At 37.0% G+C, this 17128-nt stretch overlaps 1 protein-coding gene across 1 annotated transcript in view; it reads right to left on the reverse strand.

The window, feature by feature from the left end:
- Positions 1 to 1549: 1549 nt before the first annotated feature.
- Positions 1550 to 17128, reverse strand: part of HNRNPLL (heterogeneous nuclear ribonucleoprotein L like) — a 29424-nt gene continuing 13845 nt past the window's right edge. The window contains exons 5-13 of the mRNA XM_086745231.1: positions 14979 to 15075; positions 14818 to 14890; positions 10686 to 10757; positions 8739 to 8956; positions 8462 to 8583; positions 7858 to 8059; positions 6741 to 6798; positions 6524 to 6622; positions 1550 to 4770 (exon numbers count right to left, since the gene is read on the reverse strand). Of these exons, the coding sequence (XP_086601357.1) occupies positions 4715 to 4770; positions 6524 to 6622; positions 6741 to 6798; positions 7858 to 8059; positions 8462 to 8583; positions 8739 to 8956; positions 10686 to 10757; positions 14818 to 14890; positions 14979 to 15075 (997 nt within the window). The 3' untranslated portion in view covers positions 1550 to 4714. The remainder of the gene's footprint in view (positions 4771 to 6523; positions 6623 to 6740; positions 6799 to 7857; positions 8060 to 8461; positions 8584 to 8738; positions 8957 to 10685; positions 10758 to 14817; positions 14891 to 14978; positions 15076 to 17128) is intronic.

A 17128-nucleotide genomic window follows, 5' to 3' on the forward strand; every position in this document is an offset into this window, starting at 1 on the left:
ATTTGTTTTCATCTTATTTTCATCTCAGACTATGCCCCTGCCAGCTTTTGCAGAGAACAAAATAGTATGCTAGCAACATTATATTATCACATGAGCACATCTGATCACCCCTCTCCACAAGTGTCAATTTTAATGGCATAACTGAGAAGATACTGTCTTACTACTCGCTTAGCATGCATAAGGTTTAACAAGTGAGGGAAAAAAAAACGGGAATCCCTTGTTTTACAGATTAAGAATGATGCCAAGTATTTCTCAACTCAGACTTCCCTGGTGAATACTATTAACATTTTTCACGTTCCAGTCCACTCCCAGACCATTCCTTATGGAAGCAAAGGTAGGCTGGGAAGAGCCTAGGTTAATTTAAAACATGTGGTCTTAACAATTAAGAGCAAAAATAGCACAAGCTAGAAGAAATTAAGGAAGTTAAAAACACCTCACTTCTAAGATAGGATGGCCTTAGGTGAGATCCTGCATATCAGACCACTTAATCCAGCTGCAGTTTAATGTCCACCTCTCACCATTGTCAGCCCCACAGTCTGGGAGAGAAATGTAGGTCTACTGAACTGTGTCTACTCCTTGTTCCTTAGTGCTGGCCTTGCAGCACCACTTGTCCCTTGCTTAGATTGGATTTTTCCATTCACTCTTGGATTTAACAACAAATCAGGTCATACAACATACTCCTCTTGTGCTGTTATTCAGTGAGGCATTTCTCACTGGTCTTAGAGCAACACAACCTATGATGTAGGACAGCACCACAGTACGCCGCAGCTAACCAGTACACGGGAAGCACTCTGTGGAGCACCAGACTGCTTTTCCCTTTACACTTTTCCCTTTCTTTGGGACTGTTGCTACCAGGGACGAAAATCAACAAGGTTTGTTTCTTTAAGGCTGACACATTTTTGCCACATATTCAGAGGGCACTATCAGCTCTTCTATGACAACATGCCAGAGTGTTGCTTGGTCATAGCATCAACCATGCAGTGGTTGCATATGCCAGTTTGCAAGGCAAGTTTTACAGCAGGACTCTTAAGTTACCATTTGTACACCAGATATGTGAAGGTGGGAGGCTCTCAACCACAGCACAGTTGCATCTAGTTTAGGTCAAAATCAGAAGAATGGTATTGAGTGCTTTAAGAACTCTTCACAGGAAGCTGAGCCCATAACTAGTGTTTTATTTTCCCATGCTTTCTTGCACACTATTTCTGGCCAAAGCCATGCCAATACAAACAAGATTATTTTTGAGATTATTACCACCTCTGTAATTGCCAGAAGGGAATAAACCAAGAGACTGGGTAGACATGAAAACCTGGAATGGCTAAAAAAACCCACTAGTACCTACAGATGGGAGGTTACAAGGTATTTTCAAGAGAACACAAAAAAATCCCAAAGATTCACATTCCAGAAGTGGAAAATAAATAAATAATGATAATTGAGCAAGCGTGTTCACATTCCCACACTTCGACATATTATTTAAGATAAGAGACTGAATGTCTCTCATCATAACATTCAAACAAGTTCAAGTGCTGTTCACAAGAAAACACAAAGCAAGAAAAGGAGCAAGTTGCATTTAATTACAACAAAGAGGGTTTCAGCCAGTCACAAGCCAGCTTACCCCAAACATTATCTCTTACTAAAAGACAGACTTAGTGACACCACATTAAGTTGTATCATTCCTTTCATAAAGCAGGAGACCAAAACATTTCCTGAATGGTTTCTTTTAAATCTTTTCTTATATCACCCTAGCGATACATTATATCTTGCTGTGGTGGTATTGAAAGCCAAAAACTAACTATTCCCATTTCTTGCATATAAGGAAAAATAAATATAAAAATATAAACAAAGATTAGAGAATATCATGAGAGAAGACTAACAGATTTCCACCTCAATATATCATTTACCTCCAATGAAAGGTGATCAATTAGAAAAAATAAACCTGTTTGTTTTTTTTAAAAAAGACCCAAAGAAACTGTGGAGCAGACATGAAGATAATACACTGTGAATGCCAGCTGCTTACAAGCAGGGAATATGCACAGCAATGTTCACTATTTGACTTGTATGGCTTACGCAAAAGAGACAGAAAAAGCTGCAGAGACCTTAATGGTTTAATTTTAATCTACTCGTTAGATTATATATGCCAAATGACAGACAAACTTCATTCCCCTTGGAGCAACTAACTCTTCACCTGCCCCACTGTTTTGGCTCTATTCTAAAGAGCAAAATTATAGGTGAACGCAGATCTCATTTGTGAGAGGAGGAGACCAAGCTAATTTCTCCCTGAGGACAAGCGTTCATCCTTGTAGGCCCAAGACATTGTTTTCTTTTTACAGCAAAACACCAATCTTTCCTGTTCTTAACTTCTACATCAATGAGATTATTATTTTAAGGAGAAAGAAGCTTGAACAATTTTTCAGTCTTCTCTCTTTTCTTCCCCACCTGGCACATTTTGGATTTGGGACTTCCAGCTAGTATCAAGTCCTCTCAGATACACCTAAAACTGGTCTGTCCTGTGTTTGATCTGGGCAGCCACAGGAAAGATGTCTTTCACTTGAGCATCTTAGGCACTGAATGCTGTGATCCACTGAGGACACTGAAACATTAAAGTGCTTTTTTTTTTTTGTAAAACCTGAATGCTTTAAAGGTCATCCATCCTACACCTCAAACTGGACCAAATATTATTTTTAATGCTCAACTACAAACATACTAACTTCTGAAACTACATTAATACAAATAGCAATAAAAGTTATGACAGAAGAAACAGGTTTCCACAGAACGTTTGAGTTGATGGAAGATAAATGAATGATTGGGGGAGACCTTTTACAGTTAACACACTAGGTAGCACAGAACATTTAACTAGTACTCAGCATTTCTGTTGGCAAGTAGCAAGACATGGCACATAGCCTTCTGCACTGGAGCTCTCTGGAAGCAATTTCTGAGGGAAAGTCACTGAGGCTGAAAGAGTATAGCAGTGCCCCTAAAATGCAAGTCAGTGTGCCACCTAGCAGACAGGAGGCTGGTATCATTCCAAACCCTATGCAGAAAGAGCTGCCAAAGAGCAGCTGTCTTTCAGTTCCCAGTTCAGACATATTAGAAGCCCGATTCCTATACCTGAAATACTAATTACCTGAAGCATGAATAAAATGGAGGTACACAAGGCAAAAATGAACCACTGTTGATGAGAAAACCTGAAGGACAGCTGACATTTTCCCCTGTATGGTAAGGTGTATTTGCCTTGAAATTAAGAATGGGGAAAATCCAGTCTGTATTTAAAGACATATGCAATGCGCAGTCTGTAAATATACTGCAACATAAGCTCTCAAGGACAAGCATACTGCACAAATAACCTTGCATAAAGGATGGATACAGGTAAAATCTGTAGAGACAGAAAAAAATAACTTTTATGATAAGTATCCGATAAAATAACTTCTCTCTGACCATTAAGAGCAGAACTAAAAGAAGCCCTAAACACTTTGCTGCAAATTCAGAAAGGGGAAGAAATTGAGAGCCTAGGACAACAGCTCCCATACCTCCCTGCCTGGATTCCCTTTTCTGGGGGTTTAGCGCAAGACAGACACAACTCCAATTCTACAAGAGAGAATAGAGGTTTCAAAGTACTGGGACAAAACAAATAATGTTCCACAAAGTGGAAGCCTCGTTAATTTAACATAATGTAATTAGTTACATTACCTGAATCCCACCTAGATTACCTCAGTTTAAGTGAGAGGCTAGCCAAGTCTATTCACCCTATGGATTCTTTCATAGTCATAACAGACATATAAGATAAATCAGATAAAACAAAACATCAGATGAGTTGTGCAGGTATGGACAATTGCTTTTTGTTTTAACTGTTTTTACTACCTTGGTTTCTACTGCAGTGAATCTTTCACATATCCAACTTTTACCACTTAGTATGTCATAACCACTATTTAAAAAAAGTCAAGAGGATATGTTTAACACCAAAGATTTAAGTTTAAATTATGGAAAATGAGGATGAACACACTGGTACAGGCTTGCAATTTTAATTTTTTTAAAAGGCCCCTACGGTGGGACTAGCTATAGATGGCATCATGCTAATGCAAATGGAAAATAGTTTTTTAAAAAAACAAAACCACTTTAAATAAGTATGAATTCACACCATACACGTGCACATACTTAATAATTTTCTACATTAGCTTTCTTTGAACTATAAATCAAGTCTATACTACTAAAAATTCAGTATGTGCAACATTAACCTGATTAAAGCATTTAATAAATACAAGCTTTTTAGTACTGCAACATACTTCACTACTTAACATACTGAAAAACAAATTCTACATTTAAAATTCTGATGTAATAGTTCTATCTGCCAGTTAGGACTACAAATGGAAAAATACTTGCTAATCTTTAATATAATCGAAAATGCAAATATATTTCATTTTTGGAAGAAAACAATCTTGTTTATACTACTGGTGCTTCTTTAGACATTTGAAGATACTACACTAACAAAATACAAACTTTGTAGTAAGCTTACAACATGTATTTCTTAGAGGCAAAAAGAAAAAAATCTGTTTTCTATTTATGAAGGAACATCCATTTATTATAAAACAAGATAAAAGATATTAGAATTAAGTTGAAACAAGGCAACATTATAACAACCACTTTAGAGCTTTGTGAACGAAGTGTAGTTTTAAACTTGCAAATCAAGGTGACCGTAGCTCTTAACATGCTGTCCTCTTCTCTATAAATGGGATGAAGTAGAGAAGCAAAGCTTCAAGGTATAGGGGTTGGAGCCATCTGTCAGGAGACAACATATAACATACTCAGAGCATTTTACTGAGCATAGCTCTCCTCCTGATCAAGATTATCTTGCATAACCTGACAAGTTCACCAATTCTGTAGATTTAAGGCTCACATCTCCCCACCTACCCCCACCAGTGGCCCGCAGAACCAGATGACCTGTAAGTAGGTGTTACTGATAGTCTACCAGCATTTTTTCAGACATAACACCAAAGTGATCGATCTGGTTGCAAGGGAATGTAGATAGAAATTCCAAATGCTGTACTACACACAAGAAAGACTTTACCATTGTCACTGCCTCTCCTCCCAGATGAACTATTTATAAACGTAGTATTTAACAGCCAATTTCAAAGACAAAAGGCATAGATATTGAAGGAAGTCAAGACTTAGAATGTGGCATTTCTATCAGAGACAAAGTGGCGCTGGACAGTATTTCTATGTGTTTGACTGAGAGAAGAATAGCACGATGTCCAGCACACCCTTCAGGCCTCTGCAGAAAGCAAAGCATAAAACAAAACCCTCTCTATTTGGAAAGGTCGCCAAGACCCATGGATGGCAGGACGCATTTGCCTTTCAGGTAATGGAAGATATGTCCTCCTGGTTCAGCCAACCTCAGACAATCTTATTACAGCAAGTCTTAACTAGCAGTCCCTGTTTTAAAATACCATCTTTTCCTGTGATAGCTATATTTGATTATACATTAGGGTGTGTCTTTTTCATGTTGAAAGAGTAAGTTGTTCTGCTATTTTCACCTCTCCAAACTGAGAAAAATCTGAAATTGTGAACAGTAAATTATCAATAATATCTTTAAAAATATTCTGCCTCTGAAGTAATCTCAGTCCATTACTGAGAAGGTGAAGAAAAGGTGGGGGAGGGGTGGGAAGTACAGGAAAGATTTAAACTGTTAACACTTGACAGGGAGACAAATTCATGACAGTATGGAGAAGGTAGTTTAAAATAATATTAGACACTGGGCTAGATTCAAAGTCATATAATTTTTCTATGTGTTCACAGACGTTTAATCCAGTAAACTATCTTAATTGTCCAGTGCAGATGTAGTCTGCTGTGCACTTGTTTTGCAGGTGAACTCTCCCTCCATTCTTACTAGTCTGGAGCTAAACTCAGCTTGGCCTCATGATTTCTAATTTGAAAGAGAACCCGCTACTGGAGCAGTTAATTCAGAGCAGTAAGCTGTGTAACTTAAAGATCTTTTGCCCAATGACACTGCCGATTTTACATCTTTCACAATAAATGCAGAGAAAAGCTTCAGTAAGACATTATCTATCAGGTTTGATTTTCATGACAGTGGATTTTAATGCTTTTCCTGCCTGCCTTCTTTTTATCCCAAGTCAAATTTTTTTTCCATCTTTCCTTAACTTCAAAGTTGCAGAGCATATTTTGAGTTCTACAGGATGACTCAAAAACTAAGAAGAAAGAGCATCATTTAGATAAAAATTAATGTGTCACTTAGATAGAAACTAATGGAACCCAAACTAGAGAAATACTGTAATATATATAGTATTTGTATACTGTAATATATATAATACAGTATACTTATACATATTTAAAAAAAGCATATATATATATATATATGAAAAGAACAACATAGTTTTTAGCTGCAGACTGACCTACTGAAGCCTCACCTTTTGCAAAGGCAGTATCAACATGAAAGAAAATAAGAGGGGAAAAAAAAAAAAAGAAAAAAGAAAAAAAGAGAAGTATAGTGGTAAGATCAGTAAAACTGACTTACTTGGGACTCTTATCTGGTAGTGATTAAGTACAGTGAGAGCTTCCACTGCATCTGTCTTACATTCCCATTCCAACAGACCAGACAATGTTTTGGCAGAAGCTGTCAAAATCAGAAATAAAAAAGGGAAGAAGGGGAATTAGTAATGTCTCCTGACAGTGTATGCTCTTATCAAAATTGGAATTCAAATAACTCCCCAAACAGCACAAAGTTTACTTACGTTTTGGATCAAACACTTTGTATTTAATGAAGCTGAGAACTTCATGATCCTCACATAACTGTCACAAAAATAAAATAAGAGGTAAAACTTCAGTAAAAATGCAGATAAACACATCAGCAAAAATTCCAAGTTCCTGGAAGAGACACACAAAAAGGAATATATTGACTCTTTACGAGAGCTGCCAAGGATTTATGGTAAATTATTATTTTAAAAATAAATGTTTACCAACATCTAAACCAATGTTTAGATTGGTAACTCTTTAGAATACCATTCTATAGTATGGAAAACAAGGCTTCTATGTCTGTGCTGTCCCATGATGGATAGGATCTTATAGGCACAGAAATTGTAAGAGTACAGATATTACTACTACCTCAGGCAACACATTTAAGTAAAAACAAGTTGTTTTTCACATTCTCACTTCAATACAGTAGGTCTCAAGTTGTACCTACAAGCACACCAGTCATGGAGTTAACTTTCACACAGGGCTTGGGAAAAAAAAATAAAAATAAAAATAAAATCTGTATTGAGCTGAAAAAGAACTTGCTGAACTTCATCAGTTTTACCACCGCCTCCACTTGACAGGGCCAGTATTGCTTGTTTTAAGCACCCAGAGTTCATTTAGGACTTAACTGTGCAAACTGCTCCAGGTGCATGCTTCTCTCTGCTCCAAAACATCCTACCAGTCATTAGAGTAACTATCTCAGGGAGTCAGTATATCTTTTGCAAACTGTAATCCTAACTTTCCCTGTATTTGGCTTTGTGTGAGTCTCTGCTCATTTCTCAACAGAAAAGAGAAAAACACCAAAAAACCAAACACCCCAACAAAAAAAACCCCACCCAAAAAAAAAAAAAAAAACAAACAAAAAAAACCACATTAAGCTCCTCAACTTCATTTCCAAGATCTTGTTTCTCATGTTAAAAAAAAAATATAATAACACCACAATTGTGAAAATATAGCAGCTTCTATATAGAGAGACTACAAGCCTATTTTAAAAACAAGTCCTTTTCCAATTGCTATGCTGTAACTATCTCAGTTATTTCTTTTTAAAAGTAGCACAGTGTAAAGCTAGGATAGAGCCCCAAAGCACTATATATTACAATCATTTCAACTGCCTACCTTTACAAATGTTTCTTCAGTTACACACAGGGGAACATTATAATAATGCAGCACACAAGAGGGTGGTTGGATGATGTTCTTCGATGCTTGGCCAGCACTGGTGAAGCGATTATTCTTACTCATTGCAAAATCCTTGTAACTACTTGTGCCATCCTCCAGTTCAAATATCTGGCTTGGAACTACTGAATGCTGCTTGGAAACACTGGGATTTAAGGATATATATAGTTAAAGTTTCTTAAATAATTAAGACTTGCATGCAGATTATTGATCTAACCAGAACAGAGCTGACATTTCCTTACAATTTGAAATAGAAGGAGAACAAGATGTGTTGGATTTGACGCCTTCCTTAAAAAAATATACAAAGGACGGATAAGATATATTAGGGAATACAGTTTAACAGCCAATCCATGTAGTCCCAACATGCATTATTAATATAGAAAAAATAATAATAAATAAAACTAGAAAGAGTAATAAGTAAAAAATAATAGTAGCAAATTGGAAATGATAACTCCAACAATCATAACAGAACAATGGGATATCATTCATTTGCAACCTCATTCTATCTGCCCATTGTTAGACCATTAATCTAATAAAACACATTTACCAGACATTAAGTCTTTTTCCAAATAACTTGACATTGTTGAGATGTGTGACAGCTCTTTCCACAGCATACTCATCACCCATTTCAACCAGTGCTGTGCCTGGAATAGTCTTCATAAATTTCACCTAAGATAGGTAAGGGAAAAAGTGACATTGCAACAGCTCAACCAAGAGTTCTAGAAGATATTAGGAAGTACTTTTAGACCATGTCAGCCAGGCTTTTTTCAAAACAATTAAAATAACTATAGTAGTTTCCCAGTTTCTAATAAATTATGCCTTACCTTCTCAATGTTTCCATACAAGCAGAACAGGTTGAAGACCCTTGAACAGTTCATCTTTAGCTGATGCAACCCACTAACCATGACAACTGACCCAGAAGGATTTCCACCGTGCATGTAAGAGGAGGATGCCTGGGGCAACGGATAAGCAACAAGTTCTGGAGTGTCCCGAGATCCCATTCGGTACCGGCTGGGCAAGGGCAACAAAGGACCATGTGATCCTACAGAGATAAAAGACCATGCTTTCACACTGTTTGAAGCAAGTTTCATTACTTAATCATGCATTAAAGCCCATATACCTAATGCATACTTAAAGGAGGGGGGGAACAACATTACAGCAGTTTCCATTACTTCTTTTTCCAATTTAAAAAACCCCAAAACAAATTTAAAAAAAAAACAAACAAAAACCCCTCTATTCTCTTTAATGTTTCAAGTTTCTTCTTACATTACCAGACAAGAAGGAAGGAGGTGTATCATGGTATTGTTTTTATACTCAAGTGAAAAAACAAATTTCAGTAATTATAAAAAGCATATCTTCCCTGCACCATACAAAATATTTGAACATAAACCTATCAGAAGAAGTATTTAAAATAAACCTTCAACAATATTGCCATGTCTACTTATAGAGCTATGTGACACCGAGAAAGAATATTAAAGTAGAGGAAACAAACCAAAAGGAGTAAACTTTTAGCCAGAGGTCAGGAGAGGAGATGACACAGCTCGTTTCCAAAAACAAGAGATTAAGTCAGAAGACTGCCTTTCTAGAAACAGCTCATTTGAAAGAAATACGAATACTTAAATCCCTGCATTAATGCAAAATGAAGCTGTCCTATTTTCCACTACAGGTAAAGTGACAGGTTTCATTGAAATAAACAAGGGTGGTTTCTTTGGGTTTTGGGCTTTTTTTTTTTTTTTTAATGACGAGACATTACTAGTATGTGAAACTTCTCTTTAGAGAAAACATCAGTATTACAGACCAAGGAGAGGATCTTGGTCTTCTGAGACAAAAATAATGTGAAATTCTCATAAGCATAAAGTATAAAAGGAACCTTTTGTCCTTCCCCCCCCCCAGCAAAAAGCAGTAATGAGAGGGAGACAGTGGTATAGGAGGAGACAGCCATATTACTTAAGGTAGAAGGGTATATCAGAAGAATGAAAAAAAGAGTATCAGTGAATACAAGGTGGAACTTGGAAATTCTGGAGATTTGAAGAACCTTTGGAAACAGTGAGTAGGAGGTCAAGCTACATTGTACAATACCATAAATACATTTGCAAAGAAAGAAGCAAGAAAAAGCACATTGCATCTGACAATTAAGACAGTAAATAACTAGAAAAGTCACATCTAACTGGGGACATCAGTTTCTTAGCCCTGAGGTCTTGGTCCAACACATGACAGTGACAGGTAGATCTTAATTTACAGATAGCACTGGTAACAACTGCAGCACTTTATAGCATTAATTCCAAAACATCCTTATACAGTCACACGGCAATACCTTTTCAGAATTAGCTAAATTAGAAGAAACACAAAGTCCAGAATTCATAGCTTTGCATGCAAGAACAAAGAGCTCTGTGTTGCATCAAACCATTGATCAAGCTATGTTGTCATTTTCTAGGAGAAAAAACAAAAAAAACAAAAAAAAACGCTTTCCCAGTACAGATTTCATTTTCTGTCCCTTGCTAGAGTGATGGCAACTGAAAGGAAACATCCTTCCAAGGAATAAATTTGTAGAGCCAGATGCTCTCCATGAAAGGAAGAGGTATAGCAATAAAGGCACATAGATTTCAGCGAATCACTAGCATTTTCAGAATGTGGACTGACAGCACTGCACATACAGTACAATAGTGAACTAGTCATGCCATAGGGGTCCACCATTAAGCATTGATTGAATATTTAGAATTCCACATAACATGTAAAGAAATCATAAACACCTGTCATCCTATTTTACTTACCATAACCATCATGTCTAAATGATGATGGGTGCTCTCCCAAAATAGCTTGCCTCTGGCGGCCTTTCCCTCTGTCTAACATGTGGGAAGGGAAAGAAAACAGTTTAGTATGCACAACTATGCACTCGATTTCTCCAGTTAAGACACAAAGCTTCTAGTTAAGAAGCAAAAAAGGTAATTTGAGTCCTTTTAAATTTTATAAATGATTTCTCATTCATTATATGTCTAAAACCACAAGCTGTAGCCCTGGGTTACCAAAATTAAAAGACTGCCATCCGTATAACAAATTGCACTTAAGTCGATTTGGGGCAGTGGCCAATGAGGAGATGCAGACATTTTAAGTTTATGGAAATACCCAACAGTTTTCCTAAACAGACACCACACATTAGTATAGATAACACCATACAGCAGGATTTACCTATGTGTCTCAAAACAAATTTGAAATGCAGTACTTTTGAAAGACAGTACCTGAATCATAATATTTGCTTCAACAGCAACACATTTTCAAAGTGGGCTTCTTTCAAGAAGTTTCAGCATAAGCCAACAACAACCTGTATTACATGGTTTCATAATCAGTAAACAGAGAGCATTACATATGTGTACAAACATATTTACAGAACACCTACTGATTTTATGGGTGTGCTGAAAGGATTGTACATTATTGCATTATCAGCAGCACATAACAGTTCAACTGAAGAAAAACATCACTGAATAATGCACTTAAACAATGGTCAATCCTTTAAGAAAACCCAGTTCTCTAGAACTTAAAGTTAAGCAAGGGGTCTACATTACTGGAGGAAAGTAGTGCATCACAGCCAAGGCTGTATTTTCTAATCAGATCCATGCTGCATGACAAAGAGAATCTAAACTTTCAGATTTCTTTGTGGTAAGCAACAATTGGTTTCTTACAATTAAAAAAGCCATGTTGAAAAGATGGGGCAAGATATTTATCAGTTCACAACAGCTCCCAGGAAATTTAAGTATGACTGCTGAAAACGGCAACTCCAGCCCAATGCAGCTGGAGGTATTTCCCCTGAAAAACAGGAACTGTTCGCATTAGACAACACAACAGTGGGAGATGAAAAGACTTGTGCCCTTTCTGCTCAGGATTTTTAGGACAGGTTCTAAGTCAGATATTCACTTTGGCAATAAAGCCTAAAGAGAGAACAGTATTGAATGCCTTCAAATACAGAGATGAAAGACTTCTTTTGTCAAGTTTCGTTTTTCCATTCCCTTTTCAGGGTTACATTTCTGGTTCTTGGGCCTAGAAAGCAAATGGGCAGTCATATCAAGTATTTTGAGTATTTAAAACTGTATGCAGTAATCATCTTTCAGAAAAATCAAGTTTAGAATTCCAGTCAGTGGAGCTAAATCCTTTGAAATTGCACACAGTACATAGTAAAGGACCATACTCTTCAAGTAAAGAATTCTAGGAGAACATATTTTGACAAATATTTCCTCCTCATGATGGTGTAGCCCACTGCTCTCTTCTTGCCCCATACTTGTTCCTTCCTTGAACAAAGGCCCTCAACTCTGCCAGTACATATACTTGTGCAAACAGGCACAGAATTCATCTGTGTTAAAAATAATTCTGAAAGGAAAGATTATTTACAACCTAATTTAAGTTTCGGGTTTGTTGTTTTTTTGTTTTGTTTGTAATTACATCCTTGAGTCACTGCCTATGCTGATATTACCACCAAAATAAATGCTCAAACTACAGTTTGAACTTTCTGTCTAAAAACAAGGAGAATACTAAAAGCCAGGTAGGTTTTTTTTGTTCAATGTAATGCAATATGGGTTCATAGCAGCAGGCACTTGTTAGGAAGTTTACTTCAGTAGAGAAATAGTATGGGGAAATCTGTAATTTGTTACCATAAAGAACTAACAACAGGTGGTTTGGGTTATTTTTTTTTTTGTTTTGTTTTGTTTGTTTGTTGGGGTTTTTTTTTGTTTGTTTTGTGGGGTTTTTTTGTTTGTTTGTTTTTTTTTTTTAAGTCATTAGCAAAATGTATTTCCATCCTAAGATTTTTTTTTTTTGGGGGGGTGGGGTGTCAAATTCTGAAAGGATATATTAGCATGCCAGTCCTCAGAATTAAATTCCTTTGGGCTACAATCTTGTTTGCTGCAGTCAGATCCCTACAGTTTGGGTCACATTACGTTCAAAAACCAAATAACACTGCTGCAAGAGTAAGGTGAAGCAGAAATATGAAACCATTCTCCCTCTCACAAATAAAAAGAAAAAAAAAACAGAGTCCCGGATTAGCTTATGGGCAAACCTGCTCTAGTTGTCTGCTTTGTAATGTACATTTCAGTGTTCATTCAACAATTTATATTCCCATTTTCTAGATAAATGGATCTGGACACAGTAAATGAAAAATCATGCTACATATAATATAGCTTGATATACAGATATATAGTAAAAGTCTAATTCTTTTCCTCTTATGTGTAGTAGAGTGATGTACAGAAAATAGAGACAAGCTGTCAAGTAACAAAAGGAAAACAAAAGAGTAGAGTGAGACTTCTTGAGAAAGAGCAAGCTGTACATATCCTAAGTTTTTCATTTTCCACTGTTTTATCTAGTTTCGTGAACATTTAGTTCATACAGCCATATCTGTCTGCAGACCAATTACATAATGTAATTAGATACACAATGTTACACCGCAATGATCAAAAGATATGAGGGTCAAATGAATTCTTCAGATTTCTCAAATTCAAACCTTCAGATTTTTTTCTTGCCCTTGCGTTTCTTCAAAATTCTCTTTATCTCAGGGATTTGAGGGGAAAAAAAAAAGAAAAAAAAGAAGAATCCTGATACAAAGAGTAATAATCTACAAGCTGCAACCAATACTGTAGCTCCCTTGTTAACTTTTTACAAGAACTTCATTTGGAGAATTCAAGTGCTAAGTTTTTAGTTATACAACAGTTTTACAAGCCCAAGTTTCTGCAGAATTACTTCGAAAGTGCATTATCACTTGAGACAGCCAAAGCCCTGGTCTTCATATAGCCTTTGATAGAGTATCTACTTATCTTGGACACATTGTCTTCACTTTTCTAACTTTACATTGCACACGTTATTATACATAAGTTACTGAACACTGCACTCAATAGTTACAGATTTTTTTTTTTTTAAATAAACACTTTACAGGAGTTAGGCTAGACAGCAGTTTGTCTTTACATATAAAGTCATAGTTTCTACTGACATGAGTTAAGCTCTGGTAATTTTTACAGCTGAGTACTTAAGAGACAGTATGCCTATACCAATTACGAATCTCCCTATTTTAATGCTTAAATATAACTGAGGGGACCTATCAGATATTGCTGCTCAGTTCCAACTATCTACAGATAAGTATTAAATTTCCCTACTACTATACAATATTTACACTATTAAGACTGAATGCAACTCTCACATACAGTAAATAATAGAAAGATTACAATGTCAATGATATCAACAAGAGAGGTTCTTAATTTTGGAGGTTATCAATTTTTCAGCTGTAATTTTAAGGGAAATAAGACCAGCATACATACAAGCTTGAACAGAATGGGTACAGTCTATCATCTTATTCATCCCATACAAATCTGAAGTACTGAAAGTGTCCTCCTTTAAAAACTTGTGGTGGTGGTGCATGCAGTATGCAGACAAGGTGAATTGCAAGTCTGAGTTTTTTCAGAGGGTTTTTTTGTTTGTTTGTTTGTTTGGGTTTTTTTGCTGATGCCGATGTGGTGCATGATGAAGTGTAGAGTCAGCCTGCTGAAGTCCTCTATCCTTCTTAATGCCTCGTCCAACATAGGGGAAAAGAGTTCTTTCGAAGGAGAAGCAGTGTGCAAGTTTGTAGTTTGTAAGGAATAGTCTGTACCAGGTTTCCTCTCCTCCAAAGAGAGAGAGCTGCTTGGAGAAATGCAAGTCCTTGAGAACTGCGAAGGTGCTTGCAGGTGTGGGCTCCTTGTTGAACTAAGTGGCTCAAGCACACGGCAGTAGGGGGCACTAAGGCTCAGGGTTAATTTCCTGGCTTGTGAACACAGCCTTCAGCAGCACTGGCTTGCTTTGAAATGACTACTGCGATACAGCCTGACCACGTACAAAAGGATTGTCATTAGTATAGCCAAACATCTACAGCAATAACACATGAAAACCTACCTCGTCGGCCCAGATATGGTTTAGTGTAGTCCCAACTATCGTTGTCATTTCTAATGACGTTAAGTCGAGTTGGCTGTTCAAATAAAGCAAAAGTGAAAAAGATTAAGTCTTGATTATATATATTTTTCTAGTAAAACTAAAAGACAAGGTCCAAGCATTACCCTTGCATATTCAATTTTTAGTGTGCAGCATCCTGCATAGATATCTGCTCCATTGAGTGCAGCCTTCGCCTTCTGGGCACAAAACACTGATTCAAACATACACATTACGTTAAGGATTTTTTTCCTCCAGGTGTCTCATTCACGTCCCTTTCTTCTGATACAGCTTTATTTTTGTAGCCCACTGATATTTCACTATGGTATACAGGCCTACAGGAAAGATGGGGAGAAACTCTTCAGCAGGGCCTGTTGTGACAGGACAAGGGTTAATGGTTTCAAAATACAGTGAGGTAGATTCAGATTAGATATTAGGGAAAAGTTAAAGTTGGTGGGGTGGGTGGTTTTTTTTTTGTGTTGTTTTTTTTTGGTTTTTTTTTTTTTTTCCATGAGGGTTGTCGAACACTGGAACAGGTTGCCCAGACAGGTGGTGGAAGCCCCATCCCTGGAAACATTCAAGGCCAGGTTGGACCAGGCTATGAGCAACCTGATCTGGTTGGAGATGTCCCTGCTCCTTGCAGGTGGGTTGTGCTAGATGACCTTTAAAGGTCCCTTCCAACCCTAACTATTCTGTGATTCTATACCTTACAAGAACTCTATACAGACTTCAATATAAAATTACCAAGACGTATATATGGGTTCAACTTATGTTAAGCAACTGTTATTGAGATGAAAGCATCACAAGATGAGATCATTCATAAATTAGTAAATTCTTCAGAGTGGATTATATAGATGCAAGCTTTGTTTATGCTCTGAGCTTATACTGTTTGGAAGGAGATATTCTGGTGGATTTAGTACTTTTCATTATAGGACAAAGAAAGTTAGCAGCAAGTCCAGAGAATATTTGAAGGGAAAGTTCAAGCTGCATCATTTGGGAAGGGATCAGAGCCCAAGGGCAAGAAGGCATGACTTAAGACAATGCATCTGTTCTCACAGCTAGCATTAACTAGAGACTTGTGGATAGAGAGAAAATGAACTCAGTAGTTACTCTACAGCAAAAAGAACTAAGAAACAGTACACCCTTTTTAGCTTGCTAGCCAAATAAAACCACAGAACTAAGCGAGATACTTTGAATGAACACATAATCATCTTGCATCAAAAAATACAACAGATTACTTTAAATCCACTGGTCAATCAGATGCATGCACCAGGGTCCAATATGTAGGTTATTTCATATCCTCTACATACTCCAAAATTAGTTCTATGACTAGCAGGAAAATAATCCTAAGCCTTGGCGCATGGCAGTCCATGATCTCAGACATACTCAATAACCTATGGTGTCAGAAAGTCTGAATCTTGCAGCAGACCAGACATTTTGCACCATTCTTTCACATAATTTAGTGAAATTCTGGAAGCAGTCTGCATCAATAGCATATGCCTTCTGTTTTACCACATGCCTGCAGCCCAACTTCTTCCAAGGTGATGTAGGTTCACTGTGGAATTTAAGAGTGAGAAAACTTAAGCTTCCCGGACCTCTAAGAAATTGACACTGGCTGGAACTGTGGAAGCACATCTGCAAAAGTAGTGGGTACTGCAATTAGCATTGAAATTTGAGTTCGTTTTTGAACTTTTCAGACAAGGCTTGTCTTGAAGCTCACTTTTTCCCCCCTCCCGCCAAACTGTTTACCTATGCTGCGGCTGCTCACATTTCTAAGTTTTCTTTCAATTGCTGGTTGGTTTTGTTTCTAAGAAAAGGCATGTTGCAGAATTTAACTCAAAGGACAGAAGTATGGTAGCTTCCGAGTACATGTAGGATCCTCCCCACAACTTCTCTAATCTTTCACAAGATGCAGAATAACCCCGAACTGTACCAGTCATCTGATCCAGACAACACTGATTACCACAAACATGACACACTATTATAGTCAGTCAAACTACTGTCTGTAAGAACACACAGTTTAAGTCTTCTACATAGATAAACAGTAATTAGTTTGCTTTTATGGAAGTTAGGATAATTCTTTTTGCCTGGCAAATCATCAATGCAGCCACCAGTTAAGTCATATATTACAGAAGTGACACACTAATAAAACTTGCCAGATCAGTAGCATCTGAAACCACAAAAGAGTTAGAGATTTTCATACAATTTTGTCCAGATAACAGCTCAGAAATGGAGGGTAATCAGTCTCGAGGAAGAGGGCTATCAGAGTTTTATAAAC

Source organism: Chlamydotis macqueenii, chromosome 3, assembly GCF_036417535.1.
Source record: "Chlamydotis macqueenii isolate bChlMac1 chromosome 3, bChlMac1.mat, whole genome shotgun sequence".
Taxonomy (NCBI): domain Eukaryota; kingdom Metazoa; phylum Chordata; class Aves; order Otidiformes; family Otididae; genus Chlamydotis; species Chlamydotis macqueenii.